At 43.9% G+C, this 14,408-nt stretch overlaps 2 protein-coding genes across 3 annotated transcripts; both read right to left on the bottom strand.

Moving 5' to 3' along the window:
* Window positions 1-634: 634 nt before the first annotated feature.
* On the bottom strand, window positions 635-8,887 carry calr (calreticulin). Of its 2 annotated transcripts, XM_083696049.1 has the most exons (10): window positions 8,846-8,887; window positions 8,619-8,734; window positions 8,098-8,199; window positions 7,680-7,883; window positions 7,458-7,552; window positions 6,566-6,775; window positions 5,980-6,093; window positions 4,970-5,113; window positions 4,549-4,641; window positions 635-2,316 (listed from the first exon to the last, which is right to left on the bottom strand). In XM_083696049.1, the coding sequence occupies exons 2-10, from the start codon at window positions 8,710-8,712 to the stop codon at window positions 2,107-2,109; spliced, it is 1,266 nt and encodes a 421-aa protein (XP_083552175.1). In that variant the 5' UTR covers window positions 8,713-8,734; window positions 8,846-8,887; the 3' UTR covers window positions 635-2,106. The 2 variants fall into 2 exon arrangements, with proteins under 2 accessions (XP_083552175.1, XP_083552174.1); XM_083696048.1 differs by having other exon boundaries at window positions 8,619-8,885.
* A 1,503-nt stretch (window positions 8,888-10,390) lies between these two features.
* tor3a (torsin family 3, member A) lies at window positions 10,391-14,152 on the bottom strand (the record flags this gene model as incomplete). Its single annotated transcript, XM_083696050.1, has 6 exons — window positions 10,391-11,133; window positions 11,496-11,620; window positions 11,813-11,988; window positions 12,844-13,109; window positions 13,449-13,571; window positions 13,987-14,152. The coding sequence occupies 6 exons, from the start codon at window positions 14,150-14,152 to the stop codon at window positions 10,886-10,888; spliced, it is 1,104 nt and encodes a 367-aa protein (XP_083552176.1). The 3' UTR covers window positions 10,391-10,885.
* Between the last annotated feature and the right edge of the window lie 256 nt (window positions 14,153-14,408).

Raw genomic sequence — 14,408 nt, 5'->3', positions numbered from 1 at the left:
TATCAATGTACCAAGCAAAATATGAATATTCATAAGAATTAATATTTGAATCTTCTTGTGACAGAAATACGAATTACGGTGGTCTACCTGTGCATGTATGATGAGAAATGTTCCTAATGTATATTGACACTTGCAAATGAACTTTTGGATTTGGGAAAAAAATTAATAATAATTTTGTAATGTACATATGCCTGAATTACTAAATTGAAAACACTTTTAAGAAGGTAAAGCTCTACAGTAGATGCAATGAAGAATTCATTTTAACCCCCCTGATTGTGCCTCAGGTCTCCAATAAACATTTCTCTGTCATGAGTCAGTCCCCAAACGGCCTCCAAACATGGTCTTGTTTCGTCTAAACATACACCTTCCATGTAATAAATTAATTGCCTATCATCCAAAACAACAGACAGTTTGCACAAAGGACAAAGTCGATAAAGCTGTGTGTTCTGTTCTAAAAGTTAGATATGCCTTCAGGCTGCATCCAAGAAAGATTTGACTCCGGAATTGAAAATCTCTTCTCCTTTTTCTTAAATCAATTCTATGCTTCATAATGCAACCTCTGTAATCAAATATAGACAGATGAAAACATAAAAACAATTGAGGTAGTCTTATTTCCTTTTCATTCTTTTTTTATTGGACAGTAATTCTTTATTCACGCAACAAAATGGACACATTCTCATACATAGCATAGTACAAAATATGTCTTAGAAAAGGAACAGCGACTTCCAATCGGACAGGGACAGCTCTGGGGGGTACAGCAGTGCAGAAACATGACGTTGAAGATCAGAAGAACAGAATTAATCACTCAACATGACTGGGTCACGCTAGGCAACAAGAAATGGACAAGGACCCCTCCCACATACTCAGTGTAGAATATCTGAATCTAAAACATCTGAATGTATGTATTTAATTTAGACACACAGAAAAGTATCTGCAGGATTATAGAAACACATTATTTGTTGAAACATGAGACACCACAGTCTGGATATTCCCATCCCTGGGACACCAGTCTGTTAGGACAGGCCCATCCCTGGGACATCAGTCTGTTAGGACAGGCCCATACCTGGAGCACCAGTCTGGTAAGACGGGCCCATCCCTGGAGCACCAGTCTGGTATTACAGGCCCATCCTTGGCGCACCAGTCTGGTAAGACAGGCCCATCCCTGGAGCACCAGTCTGGTATGAAAGGCCCATCTCTGGAGCACCAGTCTGGTAGGACAGGCCCATCCCTGGAGCACCAGTAGGACAGGCCCATCCCTGGAGCACCAGTAGGACAGGCCCATCCCTGGAGCACTAGTCTGGTAGGACAGGCCCATCCCTGGAGCACCAGTTTGATAAGACAGGCCACAAGACATCAGGGTAGTGTTCAAGGAGGTGCAACATGCTCAACATAGTAGATAGATATAGCATGAATAGAGATGACATGACTCCTTACACCTTAGGTCAGAAGGGCATGTCTGTTCTACTCAATATATTTCTATCTGAACGCTCTGGCCTCCCGTACGCAGCCCAGACGACAGACTCTGTACAAATATGTCATAGATTATCAATGAAACAAACAAAACACTATTTTGAGGTAAACATTAATCTCAGGAAGTTTTAGAAGAAACAATGGTCATGGGAACAGCAGTTGGAGAATTCTTTTTCAGTAATAAGATGACACGACATACATAGAAAAGCATAACTTCATGTGAAGTACAACCATTACATCCCTCTTAACAAAAACAAAGCAATTGCCGGCGTTTTGTTATTGCTGGAACTGCTCGTCTCGGACCAAGACATTATTCCCTCACACATCTAAATCATATTTTAGAACTCCCTCAGGTTTATTAATAATAGCACATGGAAAACATAAAATAATTGCTGTCCTTAGTCATAGATTGAACCCATCCCCTTGCCCTGTAAACAAAACAATAACTCCTAACCCCTATACCCCCCCCCCCCCCCCCCCCCAACACACACACCTTCATTACCCCCCACCCCCAAACGTAAATGGGCAGCGCCAATCAACAGTCATCAAGGGAATGTCCAACCCAAGTCCAGTCTCCTCCCCCAGCCGTGTTCCATTGGCTCACAGTAGAAACAGGGCGGGGCTTCCTGCCCCAGTTTATAACTCATCCTTGAGTGCATTGTCTGTTTCTTCCTCCTCATCCTGCTCCTCGTCCTCCTCTTCTTCATCTTCATCTTCCTCCTCCTCCTCTTTATCCTCCTCATCCATGTCTTCCTCCTTCACCTCCTCCTTCCTATTCTTCTCCTCTTCCTCGCGTTTCTTCCTCTCCTCCTCCTCCTGGCTGTCTTTCATCTTCTTCTCAAGGTCCTGTGTAAACACAAACACAGAAGACCAGTAAATGACAAGGCTCCAAATGCAGTTCTAGAGATCTCATTGAGGCAGTTTCCTATATATATATATATATATATAGGATATATACAGTGGGGGAAATAATTATTTGATCCCCTGCTGATTTTGTTAGTTTGCCCGATTACAAAGAAATGAGAGGTCTATAATTTTTATGGTACTTTTATTTTAACAAATAGAGACAGAATATCAACAAAGAAGTCCAGAAATGGAATTTGATCCCCAACAAACCAGCAAGAATTCTGGCTCATACAGACCGGTTATATGCCCATGAGGCACACAGATTAGTCCTGTCACTTTAGGAAAAGTACTCCTGTTATGGGTATAAAAGATACCTGTCAATAGAATCAATCTCTTCCATTCCAACCTCTCCACCACCATGGGCAAGACCAAAGAACATTCAAAGGACATCAGGGTAAGAGTTGTAGACCTGCACAAGGCTGGAATGGGCTACAAGACCATCAGCAAGAAGCTTGGTGAGAAGGAGACAACTGTTGGTACAATTATTGGAAAATGGAAGAAATACAAAATAACCATCAATCGCCCTCGGCCTGGAGCTCCATGCAAGATCTCGCCTCGTGGGGTAAGGATGATCATGAGAAGGGTGAGGGATCAGCCCAGAACTACACGGGAGGAGCTTGGTAATGATCTCAAGGCAGCTGGGACCACAGTCACCAAGAAAACCATTGGTAACACACTACACCATAACGGATTGAAATCCTGCAGTGCCCGCAAGGTCCCCCTGCTCAAGAAGGCACATGTACAGGCCCATCTGAAGTTTGCCAATGAACACCTAAATGATTCAGAGAAGGCTTGGGAGAAGGTGATGTGGTCAGATGAGACCAAAATTGAACTCTTTGGCATAAATTCGACTCTTCGTGTTTAGAGGGAGAGAAATGCTGAATGCTACAATCCCAAGAACACCATCCCCACCGTCAAACACGGAGGTGGAAACATTATGCTTTGGGGTTGTTTCTCTGCTAAGGGTACAGGACGACTTCACTGCATTGAGGGGCCAATGGACGGGGCCATGTACCATAAGATCTTGGACGAGAACCTCCTTCCCTCAGCCAGAGCACTGAAGATGGGTCGTGGATGGGTCTTCCAGCATGACAATGACCCAAAACAAACAGCCAAGGCAACAGAGTGGCTCAAGAAGAAGCACACTAAGGTCATGGAGTGGCCTAGCTAGTCTCCAGACCTTAATCCTATAGAAAATTTGTGGAGGGAGCTGAAGCTTCGAGTTGCCAAGCAAAAGCCTTGAAACCTTCAGGATTTGGAGAGGATCTGTAAAGAGGAGTGGACCAAAATCCCTCCTGAGATGTGTGCAAACCTGGTGACCAACTATAAGAAACGTCTGACTTCTGTGCTTGCCAGCAAGGGTTTCTCCACCAAGTACTAAGTCATGTTTTGCTTGGGGATCAAATACTTATTTCCTTCGATCAAATGCAAATGAATTTATAACTTTATATCATGTGTTTTTTCTGGACTTCTTTGTTGATATTCTGTCTCTATTTGCTCAAATAAACGTACCATAAAAATTATAGACCGCTCATTTCTTTGTAATCGGGCAAACTAACAAAATCAGCAGGGGATCAAATAATTATTTCCCCCACTGTATATGCCATTTAGCTGACGCTTTTATCCCAAGCGACTTACATTGAGTGCATACATTTCAGTATATATGGTCTCAGCAGGAATCAAACCCACAACCTAAGCGTTATTAGCGCCATGCTCTACCAACTGAGCCACAGAGATCACAGACTGAGCCTAGTCTGAGACTTTAACTCTTTCTATGGAGAATCTCTATTGAAATGACTTTTTAGTCTATGATTGGAGGTAAATAAAATAAATCATTTAGTTATTTTCAGAAACTGCAATGAGTTTCCTGCCAGTGGGTGTGTGCTTGTGACTGTAGTTTTGAAAATCAATGGATTTTCAATATTTGTTTTACTCCCAATGAGATCATAGGGGCTAATTTCCTCACAACCTTTTGACTACAGAACGTGGAAAATTGCTGTGTTCACATATGTAGACACTGATATGGTGCTGGAGACAATGAATGTGATGTTAAAAATGCGTGAAGTGTCCCTTTATTCACAGAAGGGCTTGATCTAGGGTGGGTAAGCAGCCCAGTGTGACAACTGAAGATACAAAATGGTTGTAAAACACTGATGGAGGTCACTGACTTACCTTAGTTGATCCCCAGGTTTCATTCCCAACTTCTTCCGCCAGCGCTGGGTCGTTGGTGATCAGGAAATTGTCAAAGATGGTGCCCGACTTCACCTGTAACAAGACAGGTGACTGGTTTAGACTGGTTTACACTGGTTTAGAGAATGAAACAATGGAACGAAACAACCACTGTTGAATAGCAACACACACATGCTGCATTACAATTCGTGCCAGTTGAACTGTATTACACATACAACTTATAAAGAAAATGAACATTCTGTCATTAAAATAATATATTTTTATATAATATATGCCATTTAGCTGACGCTTTTATCCAAAGCAACTTACATTGCAGTGAGTGCATACACTTTCAGTATATATGGTCCCAGCGGGAGTAGGATGTTAAAGTCTGGACCCAGCTTGGGTGAAAGAGCCAGCCTACCTGCCACAGATCCAGGCCGATCACTCCAATGCTGTCGTACTTGTAGATCTCAGCATCGGCCGTGTACTCGGGGTTGTCTACCTCAGGATGCACCCACTTCCCCTTGAAGTCGGGGTTGTCAATCTGGCTGGGTTTCCATTCACCCTGGGGGGACGAGGGAGGAAGGGGTTAGCCACAGTAGATCTCTGTGAGGTTACATGCCTGTCCGGGGAGGCAGAAATCTGAAGACAGACTCATTGTGATGCAAGGAATGCAATGGGGAATGGTATCAAACACACATGCTTGATAACATTCCTCATTCCATTCATTCCAATGAGCCCATCATTTCTACCTCCAACCCTGTGTAGGGCTGGCTTAGCATGGCACTGTGTAGGGCTGGCTTAGCATGGCACTGTGTAGGGCTAGCTTAGCATGGCACTGTGTAGGGCTAGCTTAGCATGGCACTGTGTAGGGCTGGCTTAGCATGGCACTGTGTAGGGCTAGCTTAGCATGGCACTGTGTAGGGCTAGCTTAGCATGGCACTGTGTAGGGCTAGCTTAGCATGGCACTGTGTAGGGCTGGCTTAGCATGGCACTGTGTAGGGCTGGCTTAGCATGGCCCTGTGTAGGGCTAGCTTAGCATGGCACTGTGTAGGGCTAGCTTAGCATGGCACTGTGTAGGGCTAGCTTAGCATGGCACTGTGTAGGGCTAGCTTAGCATGGCCCTGTGTAGGGCTAGCTTAGCATGGCACTGTGTAGGGCTAGCTTAGCATGGCACTGTGTAGGGCTAGCTTAGCATGGCACTGTGTAGGGCTAGCTTAGCATGGCACTGTGTAGGGCTAGCTTAGCATGGCACTGTGTAGGGCTAGCTCTGAGGACAGGCTCAGGCATGACACATTGACGTCATCTTCCCAAAGACCTTGTTCAAGTCTCCCAATGCTACAGACATGTCAATACTGCATAGTCATATGAGGAAATGATCATGGAGGTCCTGGGTTTCACTATCTGTTGTGTCTAGAGCAGAAGGCCTACCTTATACTCAGGGTTGGTGACCATGGGCGGCTCCCATTCTCCATCCATCTCCTCATCCCAGTCGTCAGGCTTCTTAGCATCAGGGTCTGGGATGTTCTCAGCCTTGTCCCAGTCCTACAAGGGCACAGACAGGGAGGTTGTTTATACATTGCTATTGATAGTCAAGTGTATCTTCTATGTAGAGAGAACATACTCAGGTTAGTAGAAGAGTACAGACAATATAATAGAAAATGTTGTCCACAAATACTGAACAATTGTCTTCAAATATACAGAAAAATAACAGACCTCAAAAACATGCTTAAATGACATCAGGAGGAGGACCTCAACATCAAGTTAATGCCAATTCATCTGTACTGTACATCAGCGGAGTCTGCTGGAGGTAGAAATCGGAGGACGGGCTCATTGCAATGCATGGAACGGAATAAGGAACAGTATCGCACTGAAACCATTCCTCATTCCATGCCATGCATTACAATGAGCCCGTCCTCCGATTTCTACCTCCACTAGCCTCCCCTGGTACTGTACATAGCAAAAGTGCAGGGAAACATCAACTATATTCTCTCTGAGTGTCACAGCATAAACACACCTCAGGCCTCTTGTCTTCAGGATCCGCAATCTTCTCCCTCTCGTCCCAGTCCTCAGGCTTGGTGGCTTCGGGGTCCTTGATCTTCCTAGGAGGCAGCAAGTCCCAGTCCTCCTCCAGACTGCCCCCCTCAACCTTCTTGTTGTCGATCTTCACCTCGTAGGTGTTGTCAGGGTTCACCACCAGCGTGTACAGGTGGGTGTACTCATCATCCTAGACAACAACAACAAGCATAACTGTAAACAAAGTCTGTGGTTTTAGGTTATTGCAAGCCTTGATAACTACAAATTAATGTAGTTGGTCCACAGTCGATATATAGATTTAAATAGTAGCATTTATTTAATTCAGGGATAGGTAGACAAACATTACAGCCTAAGCATTTGCCAGTGTCTCTTTTTTGAGTGCAGACCAGCTAGATCATTTTGGAGTTCTATTACATTTTGGTCGATGCATCTGTTCTGAGTACAATGGTCACACAAACCTCCAAAGCATTTATAACTAGCAACATACTTTCCAAATCAAATCAAAGTTTATTTATCCGATACATAGAATGCAGTCGTAGAAGATGCAATTAAATGCTTAGGGCAAGCCAGCTCCACAACAACGCAGCAAACAACAAACAACAACAATCAACAATGCAAAACAATATAATAATAATAAAATCAACAACATAAGGTGGCAATGTGTACAACAGCAGAACACAACAGCAATATTGGGCAGAAGTATAGTACAATAGTAGCAGTATAGGAGTGCAAATGTGCAATACGCAATGTCATTGGAGAATGTCACTGATCTACAGGGGGTAAGGCAGCTATGACCTGCATAAGTGCCTACGTGTTGTCTGCAATCAAGGATTTAAGGCGAGTCGTGTGGCATGTTTTTGTTTGCGTCTCACCTTGCATCTGATGTCTTTGTTGATCAGGTGGTTCTTGCCTTTGTAGTTGAAGATCACATGGACCTTCTTAGTGCCTGGTCCACAGATGTCCGGACCTGAGACAAACAGAACCTTAGGAATTCACCTCCACAGCCAACAATCTGGGGTGGAGGGTAAACAGGCAACTAGACACGCATGCACAGACACACAGACACACACAGACACACACACATGCACACTTACCAAACATGATGTTGTAGGTGGAGTCTCCGTGCATCTTCTCTTGGTTGAGATCAGAGGGGAACAGCTTGATGTATCCTCCGCCACAATCAATGTTCTGCTCGTGTTTCACCGTGAACTGGATCACCAGGGGCTGGCCGTCGTTGCTGAAGTCAGCAAAACGGGACGAGGCAGAGTAGAACCTCGCGTCCTGGCTGGTCTGAATACCTGCGACGTTGACAAGGACAACACAGTGATATCACATACTGTACACAAACCTCAGATCTTCCCAATGGACACAATTCTCCTTTAAGATCAGTATCAATTTGAGGGAAAGACATCCAAATTATGGTTGTTTCATGTGTAGTGCCTACATTTACACACATTTTTGTTTATTAGTTTTAGTGTGCGTTATTAAGACATCTTTAGTCGTTTTCCTCACCTTTGTCCTTCTCTACATCACCGTAGAACTTCCCAGATGTCAGGACGAACTTCCCGTAGTCGGTCTTGTGCTTGGATTCCACCCAGCGACTCTCCCAGGCATCTGAAACAGTGCGTACAAAACCAGGTTTCAATCGGATAACTGTAGTGGTAGAGATTACTGTAGTGGTGTGTGTGTGTGTGTGTGTGTGTGTGTGTGTGTGGGGGGGGGGGGGGGGGGGGGGGGGGGTTGTAGGCCTACTGCTCTTGATAATGGAAAGGCAATGCATGGCACACGACACCTCCCGTCATGTGAATGAATGATATTGAGAACGCGTATGTCACTAATGCTACCGGTACTTGTCTAGATAAATATCTACTATCAATATTCCCCTTAGCAAGCTGAAATAAGGATCAATTGTTCTATGGGCATAGTCAAGCTCATGCTGCCCATTCAAAAGATTTCAACATGCAAAGTAAGCAGATTTTCACTATAGGACGTAAAACGATATTTCTGAGTTTAATATTTGGTGTATAACTTACCACCATCTTCAAATTGATCTCGCAAATACACAGAGGACTCGGCGAATATCGCTGCGACCGATAGGGCCACCAAAAGCAATGACACCGTTGTCATTGTAGCAGGCTAGATAGACACCCTATCAAATACAAAAGTAAAGAAGATATAAGTATATAAATATGACTAATTCTATATACACTGCATTAAGCAGTACGACGAGCAATACGTGCTGTATTCTTCAAATCCTGACCTCAAACACAAGCAAGAATCGAATGCTGGACTTCTCTCCTCTTGCCTCGGAACAGATGGCTAGTTTTCATTGGATGGCAGCTGGAGGAAGGAGCCTAAGTAGATCCAACCAATCAAATCTGTAAGAAAAGGTACGGGACAAATCTTTTCAGCCAATGGAAGCTGACCACGCGTTTGCTTGGCACACGCCCCAGAGCAGCCGAGTGCATCAGCCACAGATGAATGAATCGCATTCTAGTCTATTCTATCTCTACGTGAAACAAAACACTGGAGGTCGCGATGTTTTCCCTGTGGAGCAGACTTGCCCTGGCATTCAGTGGACATAAATACATGTACAAGAAGAAATGCATTCCACATTTGACATTAGACAAAGTACCCTGACACATATTTAGTCAATAATGTTTTATTTTTTTCTAAAATGACATAAATCCATTCCTCTGGAATAGAACAGTCCCCTTCCCTCTGCCACACATCACTATATGTCCGTTTACACTCATTGACTGATATGAAAAGGTGTCACTTCAATAGCGGAAGATATGAAGAGATCATAGCTGGAACTGAAACAGATTTGTCTTTATGGCACCAAGGCGGATGCTAAGTGAGACGCCTGGGACCCTAAACATTAACCCTTACCTAACCACACCTTTCAAATCACAACTTCAACGCGGTGATGTCAGAGTAGGATCGTCCCAAGCGTCCCATTTAGCGTTTACCGTGTCACCAAAAACTGGACCGTGGTTAGTTATCCTGACAATAACAAATATGAAGCTAGACAGGCAGATGATCACAACAAAGGACAGAGATGTGAACTGTTTATAAATATGTGCATAGGTTGCCTGGCTGCTGATAATCACAGGCTTCACTACACTCTTGTTTCCAGGTAACATAATCCACGTGAAAAGAACATACATCAAAACAATGTCGTAATAACAACTTAAAACACTGAATCTATACAGTTAATACATCAAACCAATTGATGGGAATATACACTAAATATTCATATATACTCTCAATTTAAAAATGAATCACACACATGACTTTCCCATACTCTGTCTGTCTCAGTAACCTTTTCAACAATATAAACCATTCAAGACGTCCTGTGTTATTGCAAATTACATACTGTAACACTTCTTTCAGTAACAGAATTCTAGAGTTATGGTAAAGCAAGAGAATTACTTGAAAATGTGATGTCATACTGTATGCAACTGTTGTTTCTGGCTTGGGAACATCTTACCCCACATGTCAAACAATATACACACAATTCCACAATAATCATATTAAAATGCCCACACAAAAAAGGTAAACATATTTTGTTAAGTTTACTGTAATATACAGTATTTCCTATTTGCATTGAAAGTGCCAGCCCCTCTCCAGAGATGTGCACCATAGTAACCAGGAGAGGCTGGTGGAGGTAGAAATCGCAGGACAGGCTCACTGTAATGCATGGAAAGGAATGGGGCAATGGTATCAAACACATGTGTTTGATACCATTCCTCATTCCAATGCGTTAGAGCCTGTCCTCCAATTTCTACCTCCACCGGCCTCCTCTGAGAGGAACATATCCTCAGTGCCAACCGAACACAGAGGCGGACATGCTAACGCTAACACAGTGGAGGGACAGCTGACCTGAGCTAGGCTTGACGACAGGGCTTAGAGTGAGCTAGATGAGCAGGGTGACAGGGCGAAAAGCAGGATGAAATGACAAGATAAAAGGGTAAGGTTGTAATATTATGGTGGGGGTGGAGGTGGAGGGTTGGCAGTGGGGGTACCGCATGTCCTGTTTGCAGCGGCAAAAATAGCCCAATATGTTGGCAGGACATATCCTGCTCCCTCCTTCCTTCCTTCTCTCTAGAATACTGTTCATGTGTTTGCTAGGTTGTGTAGCGGAGGTGGTTCGAGGAACCACACTCGCTTGCCTGAGACCTAAAGACTTGCATTAGCTCCCTGAGCCCATCCCTAGGCATCAGCTCAGTGGGCTAACACAGTCTGGAGGTGCACAGGAGACCAGGGTTTGAATCCCACTGAGTTGCCCTGGTTCCTTTCAGGGCAGGAAGAAGTTGATCCTCTGGGGTATGGACTTGCATCCCTGAGCAGAGAACAGTCTCTCCTCCTTGGGGACGTAGAGCATGGCCTTGGCCACCTCGTCCAGGGTCCCCTCGTCAGGTTCTAGACCCCGTGCTGTGTAGGCGTCACGGGCACACAGCTTGACGTGACGGTACTCCAGCGGCAGGAAGGGAACAAAGAAGTCGATCAGGTGACCTGACATCAGCTCGCTCTGGGAAAATCCCCCTGGGAAGACAGACAGACAGACTGGTTAGTGAAGAGCTTATGGAAAGGTGTTTACTTTGGAACAATGTTTCTTCTACATTGGATAGGATTTTTAAAATTATACATTCTATGAATTTTGAATGAACTTTGAATTGTCAATCCTAGACTCTATGAGTTTTGAATGAACTTTGAATTAATTCATTCGAAGAATTTCGAATGAACTTTCAAATCCTCCATTCCAAATGTTTCCTGCAAGTTTGTTTGTAAACTGAGTTATTGGATTCACAATGCAGACTCCATAAGAAATGCATCTTATAATACACCTTGCCATTGAAAATGTGTATGCTGAAGCTAGTGGTCGTGTTGTGGAGGGCCTCTGGTACCTTGAGACTCCATGGCTTCAGAACGTAGGCGGTGTTCCAGGTCCTCCATCCCAATGTCCTCACGGTTCTGCCCAGAATGCCAGAAGTCCAAGGCCACATCGTTGATGATTGCTCCTCCGATATTACTGCAGAGAAACAATGACATCACAACTAGGTCCGGGTCAAAACCTCAGAAATACTGAACTGCGAGAGAGACAGCATGATTCATTTTTAACTTTGTAAAAATTCCCTTAATTAAGGTAAAGGGTTCTTAGCAGGAGAAAGGCTAACCCTGCTACTCTGAGGTAATCTATTATTTTAGCAGGAGAAATGCTAACCTGAGGAATAAGAAGATGGCTCTCCTGTAGCTGACTCCATCCACGTTGTCATAGTGATCCATGTAGGGCTTGATGGCGTCAATGAGGCCTGGGTGGAGCTTCTCTGCCTCATCGAAGATGAACAGCGTCTGAGGACAACGCAGCACCACGTCTCTGATGGCCTCTCTCAGATGGCCCTGAGGAGATGGGTGGGGGATAGGGGGGCGGGGGGGATTGGGGGATGGGGGAGAGAACACATTAATTCATTAATACATGGCATGCATGTTTTGTCTTGAATATTCTCATATCATGTACAATTTTCATATAGCCACAGAGGGGACTATGGAGCTGCATCGGTCTGCTTTATCTCTGACACAACTGGGACAATTTTTATAAAACCTGAATGATGCGTCTTGCCATATAGATGAGGCATTTACACAATTACACTGATTGGCCCAATTTTGATTAAACTTTCAAAATAAACGTTCAAATCAACATAAAGCTGTAAGAAGCAATAATAATAATTAATCAAATAACCACTGCACGTTTCAGTCATGCGTTTAAATAATTGTCACCAATTCATCATTTGTGGGGGACAGCATGTTTACAGTACACTTGTTTCTTTGACAATGTTAACATTTGCTGAGTCTGGTTTTATCTGTTTAATCCTGATGCTCTTTGAGATGTCCTGTTCTAGATCAAGTTGTGTAATTCAAATGTACTTCAGATTTAAATGTACTGGTGATGATGCAATTTGAGTTACTTTGGACGACCCCTCACTGGAAGTTTAACCCAGCTTGGAAGGTTGCCAAGCGGACGAGGGATCAAAGCGGTTTCTGACATCTCACTACTAGATCACAAGCAAATTTAAATATTTCAAAAACATTCAATAGGTACACTGACTCGATGAATGTTGACAATTCATGGATAAAATCAAAAAATGTTTTAAATAAAAAGACGTATAAAGATCAAGACCCCATGTTTGAACAGTAGTAGTGATGTCCCTGGCAGAGACGGGTGTCATCTGTGCCAGCTGACCTCATCGTACCAACCTTGTACGTGTCCACCAGCCGGGCGTGCGGGAAATGGAAGGGGGCGATGAACAGACGCACGCACTCACTCTTCACCCCGTCCCGATACAGATTGTCAGCCACAATACGGGCCACAAAGTTCTTCCCGGTGCCGGACCAACCGTGAAAGGATAGGGTCAGGGGCTTGTTGGATTCTGGGTTGCTAATGAAGCCCTGGACGGCCTTCCGGACCACCGACTGGGCCAGGTGCTGCCCATGCAGTTTCAGCTGGAGGTCTCTGGACAGACCTGCACAAAGGACCGGCACACAACAACGTTAACACAACGTCAGACTCAGATCTGCACACAACCAAAATGTGTTATCTTGTTAATGTGTAAAACATAATTTGTTCATGGACAACGACTTACATGGCTAGGTACTAAATAAACAAAGAACATCAAAGCCACATCAATTGAGGACTGACCGACAAGGAGATGCTATACACGTGCGATAGTGACTGATCTACTGGGTATCTTTACCTGATCTCTATGGTAAAGTATTCACAAGGAAACAGCCAGGGGTAGAGAAGACATGTCATGGAATACTAGAGAAACATACATGGCAACCATCTAGGTCAATGGTCATACCTGTGATGTTATTGGTTATCCGACAGTCTCCCGATTCACAGCACTGTCCCACACTGCAGTACCACTGGGACAGCAGACTGAGGTAGTCCTGAGGAAAGCCTGACCACAAGTCCCTGGTGGGGACTGGACACAACATGGCAGTGATGGCAATGCTTAAAGAGTCTTATCATTACGGAACTCCATTATTATTAATCACGACTGACTAGCAGTGGGTGGCTTTTATAGTCTTTAGCAAGACTAACTTCGGCAAAGACAACATTTTGCTGACTAATTCATTTTACGTTCAAAATATTAATTTGAACTATAAGGTTTATATGTTATATTGTATATATTTTACAAATGTCATTTTACAATATTTGATAAACGATTGTACATAATGAGAGGCAACTCTGAACGTACAAGCGTGGGGCGGTTCAGCTTCTAAATTCTGGATCTACAGCTAGAGAAAGCTTATTTACCTCCAAAATAGCTTAATTACCTCCAGCAATTCAGCAAAAAATAAAAACACATTTCCATACGCAGAAAAATAATTCCTTACCTTGCTGGGTCGCATCATCTTGATTCGGTTGACACTCCCCCTCCCATATATTACAATAAATGTAGTTGAAATAATACGTCGATGCATTAGAAATACTATCAAATTGAAAGAAATCTGCCTTTGCAGAAACGGCCCAAAAAAGCGGCAAGAGACAGAAGAAAAACATCAGTAAAGCCGTCAATTAGCGGTTCAGAGAGGGGTCTATCTTCTGTCCATTCAAACCCTTCTACTGCTCTACAATGCAAACTGCCAGTATTCACGCGATTCTGGAGGAAACCGTACCCTAGCCTACGTCATATCCGCAACTGCCCGTCACGAGAAATCACTGTGGACGCCCTCCAAGAGTGCTGTGCCTTGAATCAAGCTTATAGGAATACTCCTTTATGCACAGGAAAGTAGCCGTTGCTAAATCTAAAATCGGC

Source organism: Argentina silus, assembly GCF_951799395.1.
Source record: "Argentina silus genome assembly, chromosome: X".
In the NCBI taxonomy this organism is placed as follows: domain Eukaryota; kingdom Metazoa; phylum Chordata; class Actinopteri; order Argentiniformes; family Argentinidae; genus Argentina; species Argentina silus.
The sequence above is the reverse complement of the archived record's forward strand: the minus strand, read 5'-3'. Positions and strand labels throughout refer to the sequence as shown.